This window comes from Colius striatus, chromosome 11, assembly GCF_028858725.1.
Source record: "Colius striatus isolate bColStr4 chromosome 11, bColStr4.1.hap1, whole genome shotgun sequence".
Classification (NCBI taxonomy): domain Eukaryota; kingdom Metazoa; phylum Chordata; class Aves; order Coliiformes; family Coliidae; genus Colius; species Colius striatus.
The window spans coordinates 27573934-27595340 of NC_084769.1; the positions used below are offsets into that span (position 1 = coordinate 27573934).

At 41.3% G+C, this 21407-nt stretch overlaps 1 protein-coding gene across 17 annotated transcripts in view; it reads right to left on the reverse strand.

The window, feature by feature from the left end:
* PIKFYVE (phosphoinositide kinase, FYVE-type zinc finger containing) overlaps nt 1–21407 on the reverse strand; it is a 94227-nt gene that overhangs the window by 8849 nt on the left and 63971 nt on the right. For 9 of the 17 annotated variants that reach the window (XR_009819441.1, XR_009819448.1, XR_009819442.1 and 6 more), the window contains 7 exons: nt 21133–21394; nt 19689–19763; nt 16068–18778; nt 14569–14678; nt 12441–12596; nt 6017–9211; nt 331–5106 (listed from right to left, as the gene is read on the reverse strand). Coding sequence is in view for 1 of the 17 variants with exons in the window: in XM_062004659.1 (XP_061860643.1) it covers nt 18663–18778; nt 19689–19763; nt 21133–21394 (453 nt within the window). In the remaining 16 variants the exon portion in view is untranslated. Of the gene's footprint in view, nt 1–330; nt 5107–6016; nt 9212–12440; nt 12597–14568; nt 14679–15177; nt 18779–19688; nt 19764–21132; nt 21395–21407 lie in introns of those variants that run through there. The other 8 variants (XR_009819437.1, XR_009819438.1, XR_009819439.1 and 5 more) reach the window with 7 other exon arrangements.

Consider the following 21407-nt stretch of genomic DNA (forward strand, 5'->3'; position numbering starts at 1 on the left):
TGAACAGTACTGATCCCAGCACCAACCCTTGAGGGACTCCACTAGACACAGGCCTGCCCCATTGACCACAACTCTCTGCCTTCTTCCCTTCAACCTGTTGAGAATCCACTTCACTCCCTGTTCATCCAGCCCACACCTCAGTTTTGCTGCCAGGATATTGTGGGAGACTGTCAAATGCTTTACTGAAATCAAGATAAACCACATCCAATGCACTGCCTCCATCTGGTTACATCTTCATAAAGTTTTCATAGGTTTTTGTGCCAGGTGCCTTTTCTGACAGTATTCAAAAAGCAGCTCAGTGGAAAGGTAGTCAGTCATAAAATTTTGCCTTTATTCCTACGCTTACAAGTAAATAATTAAATAAAGCATAGTTGTATCTCCAAACATCTCTAATAGTCACATAACCACATGATACAATTTTTATTAATCAAGTATCTGAACTGGTTATTCAAGACACTTCCTGGAGCAGCACTACTTTTTAAATAAGAAGATACTAAAGTAGCCAGGTTCTTCCATTTTCTCCTTTAGCATCATGACAGTATCAGCACAGCCTCATTCTTCAGAAATCAAATAAAAACCCCACAAACACATTACCACCAAACCACAAAAAACACCCAGAATAATGAAAAATCTTCTCTAAATGCAGTGAAGAATGATGCTGGTCAACAAATACTTTGGAATATATTCCCTTCCCCCCAGTGACAAACATAGTTCAAAGCAAGTTGTAGTAATATTTTAGTAACATTTTTATACTTAAATTTTAATACTTAAAACCTTTGAATTCACATATGCAAGCAATAAACCAAGTAGAAGATTAATCCAAAACAGTATATAAATGAATGCTCAGATTTTAAATAATGTTCCACCATTCCTTAGTTCCCCTCTCTTCTCACAAGATTAAATTACAATTTTACTCTCATTGCATGACCAAGATTGTTCTACTTCTCCCTGTAGATAGTGTTCAGTATCCCTTATTCTTCACTCTTTTCCTAGCACCACTCTAGTGTGACTGTTCAACTGGGTGGACAAGCGTGATGACCTATGGGTTTTGACTGAATGCCACAAAACCTCTCAATCAAATCAGAGCAGGGCACCACCCTCTCCACCTAAAACAGAAAATGTGTGTATGCAGTACAATAGGTGGCACAGTAGATATGGAGGCCCAATGGCTTCTAACATTATCTTTTGCATACCATTTTCCTTCAATTAAAAGAAGGACATCTATGGTTGTGTCACTGAACTAATTAGCTGTCATGCCTTACATATTAAAACAAAGTTCCCAGGACACGTTTGGCTCCTTTTGCTTATGCTGCTGCTAAAAGGCATAAATAGAGGAAACGTAGCAAAAGTTTCAAGCAATATAATCATTTTACATGGTCCACAGTTACAGACATCATGTTTTGATTAAACTTGACAAGTTTGATTTTTTTCCATGCATGGGCATGCTTAAGGTTTAATTAGCTGTGGAAACTCCGTGTATTTTTATCAGTTTATGAAAAGACTTTAAAAGTGCTAATATTTAAGTTGTCAGTAGGAATGCACAAGAAGAACCTACATCATTTACTGAAACTTTGCATCTGAAAACAGTGACATTCCAAGCCCAAATACCTTTAACCTGGGTCTTCTCTCTATGCTAGAATTCATTGCTAATTTTTTTCTTCCATCTGTATGTAAGCCACCACACTCTAGATAGTCAACAGTAAGAACATGATAGTAAGTAGTTAACCTCAATGTTAAGCAGAGTTCTCTCTGTATTGCTGTTTTTCTAAGCTCGAATAGACTCCTTTTATGTTACTGTCAAATTCATTACAGTTAGTTGGATATATTAAAAAAAATTGTTTCCTAAGGGAATGTGTACTCTCACTGTAAAAACAAGGAAGTTGTGGTGAATTCTTAATAATATACCTGATCTTGAGTAGGAAATACTGTCTTGAAAAGGCTCTTTGCTTTCTAGGGCCTTAACGGACAGAATGCAGAATACTTCTGTTCCACATGGCAGCTCAAACTTAAATGAAGTGGATATAATTTCTGCATATCGTAGGCTACCATGATAATTCATAAAGAATTATCTTAGTCTTTTCCTTCCTTGTCATTAACATGAACATACTTGGTATCAATATCAGAATTGATTACAAATCCTTTCAACCATTAGAAATTCATACAGCTGTCCTGAAGTTTCCAGAAAATAGTTTTTCTCCCTGTGTTTCAGATAGTCTTTATAATGCTGGTAGAAAAATAAAACATTTTCTTCCTCTTTTTCTGTGCATATGTGTACATTAAGCAATCCCAATTGTAATGTCTTAGATATGTAACTTTCTCATCAGGTAGCTAGGTTATTTTTATTATATCAGATCTCAGCTGGTTCACTAACAGAAGCCCACAAATGCTATATGTTTCATTTTTGCTGAGGCTGTATTAGAAAAATATCCTATGTAAACAATGAAGAAAAGTTATTACATTCCCATCCTGTTTTAGTGGTGCAAGCAATATTCATTCAAAGACATAGAGAATCTAGGTAATGCACGTGCAGAGACATACACAAGCAACATAGTACAACCGAGTTGAGTCGAAGCCACCCTTCCTTTGCTAGCTACCTCCTTATATGCTGCTTCTGCCCATGTGATCATCCAGGGCCCAACTGATTAACTCACAGCACCTGTTTCTGATAATTGGAAGTAGCTTGCCAGCTGCATTAACTTGTCCCTACCATCTTTATTCAAGCTGGCTGGTCCAAGCCACATTTGTGCCTACAATTCCCCCCTTTTTCTTTTTTGGACCATCCAGGCTTTAGCAACACATTTCAAAATTAAAGGTACATGAAGAAAACATAAATATTTTTACCCATGGCCATGAGTTTACAACAAAAGATCAATAACAGCTACATTGCTGAACAATATAATACAAACATCCATAAACTCAAAATAAACATAAATTTGATATATGTTGCTAGGAGGGACGCACACTGGCAGAAAGGGATGAGTTCTTGGTAACTCCACTAATATTTCTGTTTCCTGAATGTAGTTTTGGACTTTTCTTCAACTTCTTTAGCATGCTGATCTGTGAGCATTATAAGATGGAAGTATCTCTTCATCCGTAGAAAACACACCATTTTTGCTTTCAAGTTCCCATTGGTCATCTTGTTAAGTTCTTCAATTCTCTTAATGTGATACAGATAGCTGGAGGAATTTACAGCAGCATACGTGGTGCCACAGTTGAGAGAGTTTACATTTTAACAGAGTGATGGATTGAGGGTGGATCACTTGGTTCTTTCCTCAAGATTGTTTTTTCCATTGCTCTTATAGTGATTCAGTCCTTTCGGTTGGTGTGGCTTGATCCATTTTGCCGGAATCCATCGGGGACCTTGATCTGTAATGACACAAGCGTAGCCTCTTCCCCACGTTAACAGATCTGCAGGTCCTTGCCACTCTCCAGTAGTGGGATTCTTATACCAAACTTTAGGTTTGTCAGTAAAATCCAAATCCCGACTCATTTGGGCAAAGTGTGTTAATGCCGGTGGTTCATTCCGCTTTGCCACAATTCTGAGATGATTCATTGTATAAAGGGCTTTCATTAGTCTATCTTGAGGGCTCACCCCCTCTTCCCCCGTTTTTTGTTTTTCTAGCAGTCCTTTTAAGGTTTGATGAGTACGTTCAATAATGGCTTGACCGGTGGAATTTCCTGGGATTCCAGTAGTATGTTTAACACCCCATAAGTTCAGAAACTTACTTGTTCTACTGGGTATATATCCTGAGCCTTTATCAGTTTTTATCTCTCTTGGAACACCAAGGATTGCAAAGCAACTCCTCCAATGTCTTATGACGTCTCGAGCGCTGTCGCTCGTTAAGGCTGTGGCCCAAGCCATGGCCAAATAAGTATCAATGGTGACATGTATTCGTTAAATCGTCCAAAGGGAGCATAGACAGTGATATCTGATTGCCATATACCTAATGGTGCCAGACCCCTGGGATTGACTCCTACTCCTAGGCCGATCTGATTCTGGCATGCAGGGCACGTGGAAACAATACCCTGAGCGTCCAATATGGTCAGGTCAAACTGCTTCGCCAGCATTTTCGCACTTTGGTGAAAAAAATCATGCGACCTTGAGGCTTGAGAAAATGTGTCAATTATTGGCCCCAGAGGTATCAATAACAGAGCTGCTACTATCTTGTCAACAATTTCATTGCCAACTGATAGGCCATCTTTTAAGCCCAAATGGCTTCAAATATGTCCAATATAATAAGCAGTTTGCCGTTCATTTATCTGATGCCAGAGCTGCAGAAATAAGTTATTCAGATTCTGATTAGAGATTTCTTTCAACAACGCTCTCTAATCGAGTGACAGCATCAACCACACAGAGGGAATCAGAGATGATGTTTAATGGGAAGTCTGGCCATTTCTCAAAAGTTTTAACTACAGCCATCAGTTCCAGCAGTTGAACTGAACTGCCTGGGGAGTGAACAGTTAGGTTTTGCCACTTTCCATTCTCCCACCAAACCACTCCTGCTTTGGCTTGGATCTTACTGGCGTCGGTAAAAGCAGTCAGGCCTTTAACGGGTACTGCTGATCTCAACGGCCGGTCTTCCATTTGAAATTTAACAGAAAACAATTTATGGGCCGGATAATGATTATTTATAGTCCCTGGATATGACAATAAGGCCCACTGTAATTCATCAGATTGTTGCAGCGCCCAGTTCAAGAACTCATCTGTGAGAGGAACGGAAACGACATCTGCCTCAATCCCTGCTATTTCCAGCAGATGTTTCCTGGCCTTAACTATTATTTTCACAATTGCTTCTAGTCTTGTGGTGATTGCTTTTTGCAAATGCCTTTTAACAAAGGCATTAGTGGTACAAGATCCTCATTCGTGATACCACATATGGTTCATACCCATTGGATTATCACCTATTAGCTTTTCAACATCTGTTAAATTAGCAATTTCTGTTTTAATTGCCACCTTCTGAGGATAAATGTGCGCACTGGTGATAATATTACCTAAATATTTCCAAGAGGCGTGCATTTGTACCTTCTCTGGCACCATCACCAACCCAGAGATGCTCAACTGTCGGTTCACTTCTTGTAGAATCTGATGCTGGTCCAGGTCTTTTCCTGCAATCAAGATATCATCCATATAAAGGTAAAATAAAACATGAGGGTATTTTTTGCGCAGAGGGGCTAGCGCCAAGGCAACATAAGTTTGACAAATAGTTGGCGAGTTCTTCATTCCCTGAGGTAAAACAGTCCATTGATATCGTTTTGCTGGCTCTTGTTTGTTAATCGATAGTACTGTAAAGGCAAACTTCTCACTGTCATCCTCATGTAGGGGAATTGTGAAAAACCAGTCCTTTAGGTCAATCACCAACAGGGGCCATTCTTTTGGAAGCACTGCAGGAGAGGGTAATCCTGGCTGTAAAGCACCCATGTCCTGCATCACTGCATTAACAGCTCTTAAATCATGTAACAGCCTCCATTTGCCTGATTTTTTAGGGATAGTAAAAATTGGTGTATTCCATGGACTGGTGGATGGCTTAATATGACCTTTTTCTAATTGTTCATTTACTAATTTCTGAATCTGGGTGAGCTTCTCTTTGCTTAGTGGCCATTGATCAATCCAAACTGGTTTATCTCTAAGCCGGGTTAACTTCAGGATTGGTTGCCATTAAAAATTTTCATTCGACAGACGAAAGCCCATTTGGCTTAAGGCATCTCTACCTAAAAGCCAAACTGAAGTGTTCATTATATAGGGTCTACTTTGCACGCACCTATTCTCTTCGTCCCGCATCCATACCAAAATCAGGTCTCTGCTATTTTTTGTCATCTGTGTTCCTCCTATTCTGACAACAGGAGTGTCTAAATTCTCTAAAGGCCAGCTTTTTGGCCAATAGTATAATGGAACAATGGTAACATCTGCTCCTGTATCAAGTAACGTATTGTACCCAACCATGTGTTCCCCATTTGGATGTTGGAATACAACCGTCTGAGTGGGCTTTCCCTGTGAAAGTGGCATTGCCAGTCTTACCTCAGGTACTCCAGTGGATCCAAAACCACCGTCTCGACGCTTACGACTTCCTGCGAAAGGAACTTTAGCTCTGAAAGGAAATAATTGAGCTATTTTACTGCTGTTTCCGCATCCACTCCTGCGCTTCCTGCAGTGGCTGATCTGAGGCCATCCAGGCAGCTCTTGGTGTTGAAGGGCGTTTTTGTGTCATCGCGCTCACCCTTTTTGCACTCATTAACCCGTTTCCCTTAGGTGTTGCGTGTCTGGCCACTCGAGAGCGGCACTCAGTGGCTCTATGTCCAAACTTGCCACATTTGCAACAATTGCCATTAAATCTGCCATTGGACCCTGATGGTCTGATGGAGCTGTTTGTCCATACCAATCGTCTGGATGGACATTGATTTTTCACCTGTCCTATTTTTCCACAGTTAAAGCATTTTGGCCTCCAATTTCCTTTGTGTTGTTGAACTAAAGGTTTCAATGCTGTTGCCATGGCTTCAGCTAAATGTGCTGATGATCCTACCTGAGAGCAGGTTTCTATCATGTCAACCAAAGTTGCTGTCCGTGGGAGAGCCTGCAGGATCTTTTTGCAGTCATGGTTAGTGTTAGCAACTGCTACGTGTAACCCTATTTCCGCTTTTACTTCAGCTGACATGTTTGGTATATGATCCAGAGCTGCTCTTAGACAGTCTAAAAAGGTCATAAAAGGCTCATTGGGTTTCTATATAATGGTTGTGTATGAGGGAACTGGCACGTCCATGTCAGAGACAATCTTAAACAATTGATGAGCCAGTGTCTGTGTTTGCTGCAAAATAGCTTCATGCAGTCGGGCTTGTACCTGAGGGTCAGCAAACGGTCCTTTACCCAGCATCATGTCTGCTGTGACAACTCGCCACAGATCTCCCTGTTTTAAGTCCATATTTTCTACTACTGCCATGTCGACTCTTTTTTCCCCATTCAGATTCCCATAGTAATACCTGAGTGGGCTTCAGGAAGGTTTCTGCTAGCTTCCAGCAGTCAAATGGAGTCATTAATCCGCTGGCGAAAATATGATCCAATAATGTTTGAATGTATGGGTTGGACAAGCCATATTGCATTACTGCTTTCTGGCCTTCCCTTACCAACGTCCAATCCAAAGGTGCTCATTGTTGTTTTTTATGTGCTGTTATTACTGGAAAGGCTTGTGGAATAAATTCTTCAATTACTGCATCACGTATGAGGCCTCTCCATTTCTTAGCCAGATCATAGTCATCTGGCTGGGGGTCTCTGAGCACCTGTGGGGGTGAAACTTTAATCCCTGGTCTAGTTAATTCATCAATCCATTTCAACAGTTGATTAGCTGTTGCTTTTGGCTTTTCAATCAGTTCCTCCAAGTGGGCCAAACTCTGTTTCATATCTTCTCCATGTCTTATTAATTCTTCCTTTAACAATTGTCTTTGTTGATCTTCCCCTTCACTAGATGTTGGAGGTGATGATGGAAGAGGAATACACTCAGCGGTTGATGAGCTCAGGGGCAATGGTAGATCCGTAGTGTCACGGGCAAAGCGTACCTTTCCTTCTCTGCCAGGTACTCCTTCAGGCATGGCAGCAGGATGGGATGGGGCAGGATGGTGAAGGGTAGGTGGGAGGGGAGGAGAAACAATGCGTGCATTTGGCTCCTGGAAAGGTACTCTAGGGAGTTCTGGGGGGGGGGTGGGCTCACATCCATGCTCTCCTCTTCTAGAGGTGGAGCCGAGGGTACTATGACATTATCCCCTCCAAAGAGTCTCTTAGTATTTTCTTCTAGAGGTGGAGCCGATGGCACTATAAAGTCACCACCTCTAAAGAACCTTTTAGCATCTACAGGGAACGCAGATGGTACAGCATTTTCTGCTTTCACAGCAGCAGCTGTAGCACGCTCAGCTTCTAGCTGGTGTATAATGGATGATACCAGTTTACACAGGCCAATAACATTATTCAACGTGTATCCTAGATTTTCCCAATGTCCCTTTTCATATACTTCTTGGGGGGAGAGAAAGAGACCTACTTCCTGATTCCATCTTACAAAGTCTTAACAAAACCTTTCTTTCATAATTGAATCCTCTCTCAGCAACGATATGCTGGAGGGTGTCAATAGGATTTTCCTCTTTGCTCATCATTTTTCCCATTATACCAGTTTACTCAGGTCACTTGCCTTTTCAAGCAGGAATCCAGGTGCTTTTCTGCCAAGGGTTCTTAATCCAACAAATTCAGCTAATCATGTCGGGGTCACCAAATGTTGTAGAGGTGCAAGCAATATTCATTCAAAGACATAGACAATCTAGGTAATGCACGTGCAGAGACATACACAAGCAACATAGTACAACCAACAGAGTTGACTTGAAGCCACCCTTCCTTTGCTAGCTACCTCCTTATATGCTGCTTCTGCCCATGTGATCATCCAGGGCCCAACTGATTAACTTGCAGCACCTGTTTCTGATAATTGGAAGTAGCTTGCCAGCTGCATTAACCTACCATCTTTATTCAAGCTGGCTGGTCCAAACCACATTTGTGCCTACACCATCCCATCTCTGCAACTCTAATTCAACACTCTCAGTAATTACACTCCTTTACCTTAGCATCCAACCTTTGATCACTGGATCATTATGTCTTGAATGACTTTGTTCTGTCACTATAGTATATAATTTGAATAACCGTATCATGGTTTAGCAAGAAGCAGCTTTTGCTTGGTAACATGGGGAGCGGGTTGCAGTGGAGACCCAGTAAAGAGTTTTTGGACTCTCCCCCAGCTCCTGGGTTCAGACCCACCTCCAGCCCGGCTGGGCCAATCTGGCGCCTCTTCCATCACTATTTAAGGATGGGAATTTGAAGTGCTTGGGAGGAGGTATAAGAGTGGTACAAGATGGAGGCGACCACGTGGGCCCCACAGGAATACCAGACCAGAGACCCTTCTGCAAGCCGTGGTGAGAACACAGGCTGTACCCTTGCAACCCACAGAGGGCAACAGCAGGACTGAGAGCAGCTCCAGGTGAGTGTACCTGGAGTGGCTGTATGAGGAGGCAGCCATGCGCAGGCTGTGCTGGAGAGCCTGCGGGCCGCAGAGCAGACCCACATGAGAGGCAGAGAGGAGCTGCAGCTTTTGGGATGAACACATGTCAGAGCAGCCCGTGCAGGGTTGCCGGGTGTGTGAGGTACCCCATGGAGGTGCAGGGAGGACTGGTGCAGAGCCCAGCTGCCCTGAGGAGAGACAGAAGCCATCAGGAATAGACTGACTGAAACCCCCATTCCCTGCCCCCCCTGAGCCATTCAGTAGCCTGGTCTGGTTTGTCCTGAACCATAAGAGGCAATTAATCTAGAGAAGAGGAGACTGAGGGGAGATCTTATTAACATTTACAAATATCTAAAGGGTGGGTGTCAGAAGGCTGGGACATCCCTTTTTTCTGTAGTAGCCAGCAACAGGACAAGGGGTAATGGGATGAAGCTGGAACACAAAAAGTTCCATGTAAGCATAAGAAAAAACTATTTCACTGTGAGAGTGATGGAGCAGTGGAACAGGCTGCCCAGAGGGGTTGTGGTGTCTCCTTCCTTGGAGGTCTTCAAGACCCGCCTGGATATGTGACCTGATCTAGGTGGATCTGCTTCTGCAGGGGGGTTGGACTAGATGATCTCTAAAGGTCCCTTCCAACCCCTACCATTCTATGATTCTATGAATTAAGCCCTCCCTGCCCTTTGGCAATTCTCAGGTCTTTCGTACTTGAGGCTAACCATGGTCTTTTGTTCCCTGATGGGCGGCCTCAACCACAACAAACTGTGTTTAGAGTGCACAATTTTCCTGTTCAGTCTTGAGGCTGGAACAGTATGCAAGAAGTACCTGTATGCCTGGGCCAGCCAGCAGACCCAAGAAATACCAGTTGACTTTCTGGCAATAGTTCCTGTTCTGCTTTGTTCTTTTTAATCATGAGCTGCAGCTGTAGGGTACACCTGCGTACGTACACCTGTTTCACAGTCACTGCTGTTAGAATAAGGTCCATGTACCGATTTATAACTGTAATACCATGGGTCTTTGTGCTTAAGGCATCACCCAAGGTGGGGTAACTCTTGGTAGGATATGGTGTTAATACATCACACACAAGTAGGCACTTTGTCACCTTTTCACCTTTCTGTTCTCAAGGTGTTTGAGGGCTAAGCTACAATACATAAGGATGCACATGCACTTTACAGAAAAGACCAGACTCCTACAGGACTTCATACCTACATTTGCTTACCTCAGAATAAAGGGGCATCAAGCGAAATATGGCAGAAAAGAGCAGAGCAGAAATGTTACTTGCAATATTAAATAGCAGGAAAGAGTTAAGAGTAGGTATTCTGCACAACTTTCATTTCAGAATGTTATCTTGTTGCAGAATACTTAGTAGACTTAAGGGATCAAACAGGCTAAAACCTAAATAAATACTGCCATATACATACAGGTATCTACTGGGCTAAAACATAAATAAATACTGCCATATACATGCAAGTATCTAACAAAGTGCCTTTAAACTTTTGCAGAAGTGAGACACAAATTTGATTCTGTTTTTTGTGAGATAGGAGAACAGCAATTTCATTGTTCAATTTCATTGAGCTTACAGAACAAGTTTTTCTTAACCAAAAAAATTAAACGATATTTATCAATCTTTGTCAGAAATATTTTTTCATTGCTTTTGTACTTTGGAAAAGCAGAAGAGTTCTGTTCTTGTGAACAGCACTGTGGGCCATCACAGGTTATACTACACCATCAGCATCTGAGTGCATAGGGAAAAAAAAATCCCTACCTGTGCAGAGAAAGAAAAATACTGTGTGCATAAGCACTTTGTTTTACAACACAGCATCTCAGTGTGCAATTGCCTGATGTAATATGACAACAAGATAAAGGAGTGAAACATCATATGACAGTAAATTGTAGTCGAAAGTCATCTTAAATTTCATCTTAAATCATAGCATACATGCCCTTAAAATTAGGATTCATTCCAGATCGAGTGCAAGCAGTTCCCAAACTTCCAAAAGCATACTAAGTTTAGCAGACAACCATGCTTTAACTGCTTAATTTGTCCTAATCTAAAAAGCCTGAGAAGCCACCAAGTACAGTAACAAATGATACTGGTGTAAATCTGTATTAATCATTTTATCATCCATTATAGGATTCATGTGGACATCATTATTTTGATCATTAATTGTCTTTGCATCTGTAACACAGGTTAGCATTACTGCATCACATCACTGCTCACTCTCAGGTGTAAGCTGTACTGTGTAAGCATTCCTTCCCAGGGATCCACATCAGAGCAGTGTGCCAGGTCAGTGAGCCCAGCCTTCTGTTTCTGCAGAGACTGGCCAGGACTCTTTGAAGTGAGTATATGCTACCTCCTCAGCTGCATCAGTTACTCACTCGGTGGTTACAGTTCAGAAGCAGTGGCCAAAGGGAAGCAGGGCTGAGTCAAAGGCAGTGAAGCTAAACTACTAAATTTTTTTCTAGAGTTACCTTTAGTAAAAGCAGCTTCAGTCATTAAATTGCCTTTGATTCAATCCTTAACGTATGTCTTTATCTGCTGTATATTCTGTGTATATAAATAAGGGTATTTATGGCAACTGGATATGAAAATATTTATCATAAATTTGTTTTTTAAAGGTACTACGCTTGCTTTGATATTCAAAAATGGGCAGAGTTGCCATTGCCAGTGAAAGAGAGAATCACAGAGCTGTTTACTGTTTTCACAGCTATGTCAAGCACACAAGACAGATCTAGCCAAATCCTGATGACAGATATTGGAAAAAAAGTAGGAGTTTTCCCCCAGCAATAGAAAAGTAAATAAAAATTACAGTAGTAATGAATTCTGACATTCCTACGGTTGAGTAATCACTATTCAAACACTACACTATATTTAACCACTACTTACTATAGAATATATCTATTAATGACATTACTATAGAAATACAGCTAACAGAAAACACAGAATTAAAAAAATATTTTCACTGCACAAAACTTCTGCAATATAACATTTAGTTCACATCACAACCTGTACAATGGTTTTGTGCATACTGAGATTACCACTCTGTTCTTGCTATTTTAGATAGAAACTGGAAGTAAATTACACAGGCCCAAGGCAGCCTTTCTTCAACAAGCAGTGGGATACAATCATCAGGATATACTGACTGTAAATGCTAACAGAAAAGACACCATCCTTACTGAAGTACAGATCAAGCTATTATGAGATTTCAGTCCTTCATCTTTCCATAGCACATTTAGACACCCAGAAAACAATATACACAAATAACATTCGGGACCTTGTCTGAAGTTTGTTTTGAAGAAATAGTTCAGGAAGCTTCATTCAAATCTGCAATTTTGGGACCGTGTGCAGGAAGGCAAAGGCTAAACACTTCTAGGGAATGGTAGGGACCATTTCTCAGTAATTTACTACAGGCACACTCTTACCGGTTTTGGGTGTTTTCATTTTTGTGAGGTTTTCAGTGTTGTTTTGTGCCTCTTTCTCCCACCTCCTCTTTGTCAGCTTTATAGATTAAGCACCACAAAAATCCTCAAGAGCTGAAGGCAGGATTCTTCTGTTTCTCGCAGCCAAAACACACCCTTCTGTAAGAATAGTTTTCCAACACAATAACTGGCATGCATCAGCTTTTATATTCTTCTCTCACATTCTTCTTCTACTGACATGCTTGCTTTTTTATATACTTGCTATTTTCCCCACACTTCAAAGGCAAGGCTATAATTACTAAGCCTAGACATCTCTCCTTCAGAATTGCAATGAGATTTTATAACTCGTGCATACTTACGTGTACAGCTAGCTCAGTCATTCTAAGAGTATTGACTGCAATGGACCTTTCACAAACAAACCTCTGTGCTTTCTCCTCAGGACTCCTCATACCACAGCTCCTGAATACCTAGCACATTTCTCCTGTTTCCAAAAGTTCTTAACATAGCTGTAAACAATTAGAATGAGTCAGAAGACAGTCTGCTAAGCCTGTGAGCACTAAGAACTAGCTCTAGGTAGCCCTCAGACTGGGCTTACAGCAAGCCTTCAAATTAAGACCAGACACCTCATATGAGCTAATTCTGATATTACAAGTTTGCCTAGAGACATCTACAAGCAAGGCCTCCATCAGAGAAGCTACCTCTAACCATAGAAAAAGAGGCACAATAAAAACAGCTTCATAAATGACAGAGACCAGTGGGAAAGGATCTCACCTAAGAAAAAAACATGGAGAGAATAAGGACCTGTCTGGCTACTAAAAACTCAGCTTTCTTGTATGACTGACAACTACTTGCAGGAGTTAAACTGAGAAATAGCCTCTGTAACTGGCACAGACTATGCAAATGAGCATGGGTTTGCAGGATGACAACCTTGTGCCTCTGTAAACATTGAAAAACACTTGTTTTATGGTGTGTAAGCAACTAGCTTCCTTGGAGCTCTACAAAGCTTAGACCCAGTATGCAGAATGATAATCACTCACAACCAGGGATACTTCAGCAGTGATTTTCATCGTTCAAACTATGCATTGCTCTGCCCTCACATGCATCACTTGGTGTAGGGCTTTCATGGCATGGGAGGCAGCAGAGGGTGCAGAACAAGGTATTGTAACAGGATTCGCTTGCTGGGGTTCATTCTGACTCTCATGCCTTGCTGGATTACAAGCTCTCAGCCCACTCTTATGTGTTTCTGTCATCCTTCATCTTTCAGGAAGCAGTCTCTGCCTCCAGGCACACATGTAAAGATACAGACAAACCACGTCTGACAGATACAGACAAACCAGATCTGACAAAAAACCAAGACTCCACAGTAGGAGCTTGGGAGACCCCGGATTACCATTTTGTTATTACTTTAGTACTTTGAGAGCAATACTAGATTGGTATCAATGTCTAGCACAGCTAGATCTTGAAACTCTAGTGTGCCAGACATCCAGATTCATGTCCTGAAAACAGGGAGAAGTGAGGGATGGCCTGGCTTTTCCCAGTGTTGTGCAGAGTTACTCTAGATCTGTACTGGCTTAAAGCTTCCACACTAAAAACTGAAGTACTCCTTTTTGCCTGTTTATCTTCACATTGGGACACTATAGGATTCAAATTGAGACATTAACACCATAGACCAAGATGGTGAATCCAATTTTTTCCTTTTTTTTAACACTCCCTCTCTTTTTCTTAACTAGTAGTATTGTGTAAGTTAAGGAGGTAGTGGGGAAATTGACCAGTGCCTCATACCATTAGTTACACCAGCAGAAAACAGATACTATTACCATTTCATTTGCTAATCCTGATGACTTCAGTACTGACCAAAAGAAGTTTTGATTTGAGCACAAACTCTTGTTCTTTACTTGTTTTGGCAGTCTCAATTATAAGTACGAGAGGAATGCTATTCTGATAACCCTGCATTTGTGCTTTTCAACTTTGTGCCAGTAGTCCCTCAAGTCCCAGCACTCAAACTCACACCAGCATAAGGCAGCACTGCCCCTGAATTGAGTATCCCACCTTTTGCTTTGCTCACACTCCCACAGTGGGACAGCTTCTGATACTGTTTCCCGCTGCAGCTGATAAAAGAACTCAAACTTACCTTGCAAAAGTGGTGATGGCACATAATACAGGCAAAATCCTTACATTTCAGGTCTTCAGTTTGATATTGTAGGAGTCCTGTTCCCTGAATGAATTATCCATCACCTTTAGCTTTAAGAGAGAAGGTTACTATATACCAGGTTAATATGAAGCAATCAAGATATGCCATTAATGTTCCTTAGATTTTTTTTTTAATCTTGTGCACTTAAGACTACAGAAATAACTGGAGATTTTTCCTGAGGAACGTGTTCTACCTCTTGGAAGAACTGGGCCACAGCAACACCAGTGTCCGTGGGACAAACTCATCTCTGTGTCTCACACAGCACTGTGCGCTGAAAAGCAGGTAGGGACAAGGTGGGAAAAGTGCATGAAAAGCTATTTGCACATTCTACTGCCACTGACCTGAACAGCTGCCCAGAGGTCCTGCTCCATTAGCAGAGACAAGCTACATAAAGACGTAACAGGCTCACAATGCATACAAAAATGGCAGCCTCCAACACAGCAGTTGCTGCAGAGCAAGCACAGGGCTTAGCCTCTGATCAAGAAAATGGGATAGTATGAGACTTAACTGCTCTACCACATGGAACAGACTCAAGTATATTTTAGTCACTTTATTTGAATCTATATACATTACATTTTGATTATCCAAGTAGTCAAGGCAGTTATTCTCAAATAGTTTAGTATGTCAATTTTATAAAATACAGCTGAACCAAGGTAGATTAGAAATACATACAATATGGTACATTAAGTGCTTTGAATGAGTAGTCTGGCCACCCCCTAATGAGCGATTCATTTGGGTTTGGTCACTCACAGAGGAGAGTCCACTCCACAGATAACTCCCCTGAGCCCAGCAGAGCTACTTAACCACCAGGAATCCCTCATGAGCTTTTGGGGGACAGAATGCATCACTGGGCCACTACAAGGCATTCTGCTGTCTACATGATGACTCAAAGCAAGTCATCACTTTTGACTGGGATGAGGATTTAGACATTTGTCGCAAGGCCTCAGATCAAAATAACAGAAGAATCAGTGTAGCTCTGAAAAAATGCACTCTTCATGTCTGCAACTGGGATTTGCTTGCACACATATGTGCTAAACATCTGTTATAAACAAATAAACTCTAATCAAAGAGCTCACGTAATACCTAGGCTGTTCCCCTAGGACATTCTTAGGCATGTGCAAGGGACACAGATCTAACAGAGCCCCAAAAGGAGCTCTCTCAAAGAGCTCTTCTGCAAGAAGTATTGCTCTCCTTTTGAAAAAAAGTCAGCTTTGTGGCAAGCGAAGTGCCAAGACGATTCTTATTCTGGAATGGGAATGTTTAGGGAAGATCTGCTCAGCTGCTGGGATATGAACTCAAAATGCTTACAAGTTCTATGTCCCTTCACACCCAAAGATGTCCCAGTCCCAGTTGATACTGCAGCCACTGTTTTACTCATGACTAGTAGTTTGCTATTTACACCAGTTGGATTGAGACTGGTCTATCAGCCACATCCTTACCCAAAGTTAGCTGTTGATGCCAGCTCAAGATCACTCCTGCATGTCTCTCCAACTGCTATAACTTCATCCCAAGAAGGTCACAATTCACATTATCCGGGCTCTGTATGCACAGGATGCAAAAGAACTAGCCAGTGGAAGTCTCTCTCACTTCTACAGTGCTGAGGGCCTCAAGCTGTCAGGTACAGGTAAACATTAGCTACAGTCAGATCATCATGTTGGTTTAGAGCTGCTGATTGGGATTTCAGACAACAAGCAGTACAGAGCAGCCACACATCACTGGATTAAAGGTTACTGGTGACAGGACAGGGCAAGAACATCACAGCTCTATATTAGCCTAGTGCAGATGCCATGACACTGCCCATATTCATGCTCCATCAACTAAACTATACTGTGAAACGTGGAAGAGAGCATAACTGGCTGCTCTTGGGTCACCTTAGCTGGTGGGGAAGTCAAGTTTTTCCCTGTAAACTCTAGAAGAAGAAACATCACATGTAAACTTTTAACTGAGACTGGAGCAGATTCAGGCTGCATGGCATGCTCTTTGATATCAACGGACCAAGACAAAAGGCATCAGCCACAAAAGTGAGAGTAACATTGAGCTGATGGACTGGCTGGTTCCTTGTTACACAAGGCCCCACACACACAGCTAGCCATCCTGGGAGTACATTTCAACTAAAGAGGCAAGATAGGTACAGCTGACCATCTCTGGGACACAAGTGCTGTGTTGGATCAAAGAGATTCTGGGCCAGAGAAGCAGAAAGTACCATGTCATAATTCCACAGCACACACCACTGCAGCCTTCAAGATTGCATCCCCAGAACCAATGATTACACTATACAGAGGAAGTGAGGATACTTTCATTTTTCCTGCTTCAAGGTTAGCATCTTTGCTCATCCTCCATCAAGGCTTTGCAGTGGGGTGGGGAAAGACTTCTTCCAACAGAAAAGACTGTTGCCTCCTGGCAGCTTAGACCTGAGCTGCCCTGGTTGTATTTGGAGCCACAAGTCAATTCTCATCACTGGCATTTTACTTCCTCTGTACTGTCCAGCTATGACTCCTGACCAAAGCCACCAATAACTGCTGCAGAAGAAAATACTGAACACAGGAGTAGTGAACAAAATGCAGATTTCAATCAATAGTTACAGTGAAGATGGCATTACCAGGCACCTGGTCAAAACACACAAGTGGTCATAAAGAGCTAAACTGTCCTAGACTCCATATTCATTTGAAGTCCTTCAATCAGAGATAAAGTCAAAAAACAGTATTCTTACTTCTCAAACTCATAAAAAATCCTCTTATTTACTGGCCTATATTACAAAGAAGCTAAAAAGTAAACTCATCACCTACAAAATCAGGTAAAAATTAATAAAAATGGAAGGAAGTGCTTATTGTTGTAACAGATTCACAGATCTCTGCACATATCCATCATACAAGATACTTGTTAGTTCAGGTTTTCCTTTTTACAGAAAAAGACAACTACATTCATCTCAGTGATGCAAAAATCAAAAATCTAATACTGCTCAAAAGACATTTTTTCCATTGAAACCACACGGTGTCGTGAGAGCTGGTCATTCTCACTAGAACAACATTCTCCTGGCAAAGTTTCACCATGAGGTAAATGCCTTGTTTGAAAGCTCTGGGGAACTGAAATGGATTTGAAGGGATCTGCCAGGAATGATGTTTCACTAAGGAAAATGTTGTCACTCTAAGGCAACATACTTCATTTTGTCTAGAAACTTAGTGCCTTATGCTAAGGAAAGGGTTAATCAGCTTCATACCTATAATTAATCAGGTCTTGTTACATTACAATTCAGTTACATGTTTCCAAGCATTCGGGCAACATTCAGATCAAATTACTGTTTAGGACTGAAGGGATATGTCTTAGGTTTTGCAGTATACTAGTGACTGACAACCCATTTTTATGATACAGCTAAAATGAAATAACGACAGAGTTGTACTACAGTAATATAACTTAAGAGATGTAGTGACATGGCATTTTAGCTGCCTTTAAAAAAAAATACTGTTTACAGAATTGAGGTAAAATTGAAGCTACAGAGCATAAACAGGACAAGTTACTCATGGGTCCTAAACAGGTCAACTACAGACCCCTGCAACAACCGCAGAACTCACGAATTAACTTCATTCTTCTCTCATTCACCGACATAGAGGGGTTTTTTTCCACATCTGCAGTACCACACATCCACTAGAGAAACATGAGCTGCTCATATTCAACACTAGTTCAGCAGCGCAAGACTTACAGAGATCATGTACTTCTACATCATCATGAATTGGATAGTACCTGCTTCAGTGCTCTCACATGGAGAGAGCGTCACCGTCTCTAGTGACAGAAGGAATGTCTCCTATCAATGCTGTTCAGTGGTACCTCACAGCTTCAATCTTTAGCAAGGCCAGTTTGCTTATCAGTGTCCAGGGGAGGACTGAAGTGCAACAAGCAGATTTCATGCTTCATAACATGATGCATGTGGTCAGTGTGGACATGGAACTCCAATCCTCTTGCCTACTGTTGGACAGACCACAGGAAGAGTGGCCTATAATGACATTGTCTTCTTGTGCTTTCCCAATATGGGCTTTAGCTTAGCAATTCAGGCCCAGTCCTGTCCAGTGGTCTGGCACCATCAGGAAATACTTGTCCATAGCTTCACAAAATCTGGTCCGGTACAGTTCTGGAGAGACCACAGTTGGCATCTTACCTAATGTGAAGAAATCAAGAGCAGTTAAAAATAGGTAAAAGGGTATACTGCAGTACAGACAGATATCACATCAGATTACAACACTAAACAGCATAATCATGAAGGCATACTATATGTAGAAAGGTCTTGCACTCAATGAGCATTATGAGATGTTTTTATTTTTTATTTTAAACATTTAGGAAGGAAAACAGATGAAGGTATGGATCTCTAATACTGAATTAAGATACCCAAAGTTGGAGGACCTATCTAGGCTTTTTACATCAGCTCTGATCAGTTTGTTTCTTTTTCTCTTCTCCTGTTTACAGGTCTTTGAGGTTTTCCAGCAGAGATGCACACTTTCCCATGAAGAATTTCACTCTATAGACATGCTCTTATGTACTCCAGACATTTGAACATCAAGTGTTCCCCTTCCCTTTTTCCTTCCATTCCTCTTACTAAGCTGTGGCTAGGCAACACTGCACAAAAGGTGCTCTGCTCACTTCCACAAAGGGAACTCTCCCAGATCCTCAAAATATGGATAGTAGGCAATCATTTGATAAGGATTCCTTCACACTACCAGCTCAGAGTGCATCTGACTTTCTAGACTCAGAAAACATTCTGAAACCAGGCAGCAAGTTCTTGGTAGTATCTCTGTATAGATGACTAAGTTTGTATACAAGTAGCTGGTAACTAATAAACAGAAAAAAACAGTCTATTAAATAGACGACCTTTACTTCACTTCCAGGAATTATAATACTTAAAGGGCCACTAATGGAGGCACATCAATGGATTCATTCTTCTGAAAGTTGTTATTTTTCTTCCCCTGTTCTGGACAACTAGTGCTACAGATTTCCATGGCAGGGAAGCTGTGGCTTGAGTAGCACAATTATTGGAAGCTTTCAAGTAAGAAGGAACCACAATCAAAAGTTACCTTGTCCTCCCAAGATACCAGTTGATTTCACCACCATTTCAAGCTTTTTGTCCCAGGTAAAAGTGCGAATATAGTCTGTTGCAATGAAAAAAAAAATACACACACAAACATGTCACATTTACTACAGTTCAAGTAACACCATTCTAAAACATATCTATCAAAAAAGGACATATATATCACACATATCCTCAAAAAGGCCAAGAAAGCAGTAGGCTTCCAGTGCCAGAAGAACCTCGGTGCTTCCTCTATCAGGTGCCTCACTTTTCAGAGTATTGATTATATTTGGGTAGGGTGAATATGATATCTCAAAGCCCAGCAAGAGCAACTCTTCCTTGCATTCAAACTCAGACCAAGCTAATTGTTTTTAGTCCCACCCCACTGCAAATTCAGGTTGTAAGTTCTCAGGGTACCATTTAAAGAATACTGTGATAGCCTGATACACCAGGATTGTTCTCTGTTGTTGAAAATACTTGTGTTATCCTTCAGATCATAAACAGCTGTTCTCATCAGAGTGAATGAACTGTTAGCTTTAAATATCACATAAAATATACTCTTTAATCAGGTGAGGCTTTCCAAAGGACAGCAAAAAGTCACACACACAGATAGAGTAGAATCTCAGCCCATTTACCCAACTATTCAAGAGTTTAAAAACCTGGAAAGTAATAAAAACTTGCAGTTCTTTGCAGCTGGACTTAAATTCTCAACTGGAAGTGTTATTGGAAAAGCTTTCAAACTATCAAAAAGAGTAATTCAGACCTCCTGGCGTGAGAGTTCATCTAGAAGAGTAGCCAAGCTAGGTTTCAAGAGCACATCATTTCCAAGAGTCACTTCCACATCCTGCAAAATAGCTTAATACCCAAGTCTGTTGCACAATACAACTTTGCCTATCTAAAGATGAGGGTTTACTTTTCAGTCACAAGTCAAAGGATGTGGCAAGGTAATTGCTGCGTTACCACCCCTATTATCCAGGTCAGACTACATGATCACAAGTGACTCTGACATTTAACTTCCCTCTTCTGTCCCTACCAATACTGTTTCTCCCTAGATGCCTTCCACAAAAGTTTAAGGTTAAATGACTACATAAACATTACTGAACTTAACTCTGAAGATTAAACACATGAAAGCATACAAATAACTTTCCTTACTTCAATTGAGTCAAAGTGTAGGTTAAACACCAACTTGACTCTTTTGAATACCTGTGAGGCCTCCTGCATATATTCCTAGTAATGCAAATGCTCACACATGCCCAGGTAAGAGCTGGAGAGAACTTTGTGCCTCCACTTTGAATATCCATGAGAGGTGAGGGTGGTATTCCACCAGAGAGAAAGCTTTCCTGACACACATCTCTGTGGTTGTAGTACAGTTCTAAAAGTACTATAATCATCTAAATCAAAAGAAAGCAGTTTCACCAGCTGAAAGTAAGAAAATACAAAAGACAACGTACCAATGATCCCAACAACCAGCTCATTGTTGGTATCATCACGGCCCACCAGCAGAGAATAGTCAATGATAAGGTGGCTGGAGAGGAACTGGGAGTCACTGTGTATGGAAGCTCTGAGCACAGCCTTGCAATGGGAACGGATGTACAAAGGATTGTCCCGGACCATCTTCAGAAGGTTCTCATCCAGCAGGACTACATCACAGCTCTCCTTGCCTGTGTCTGTTTTAACATTTCTATTCCGGAGGGAGCCCTTCAAGTCAAAAACCTGCAAATGGTAA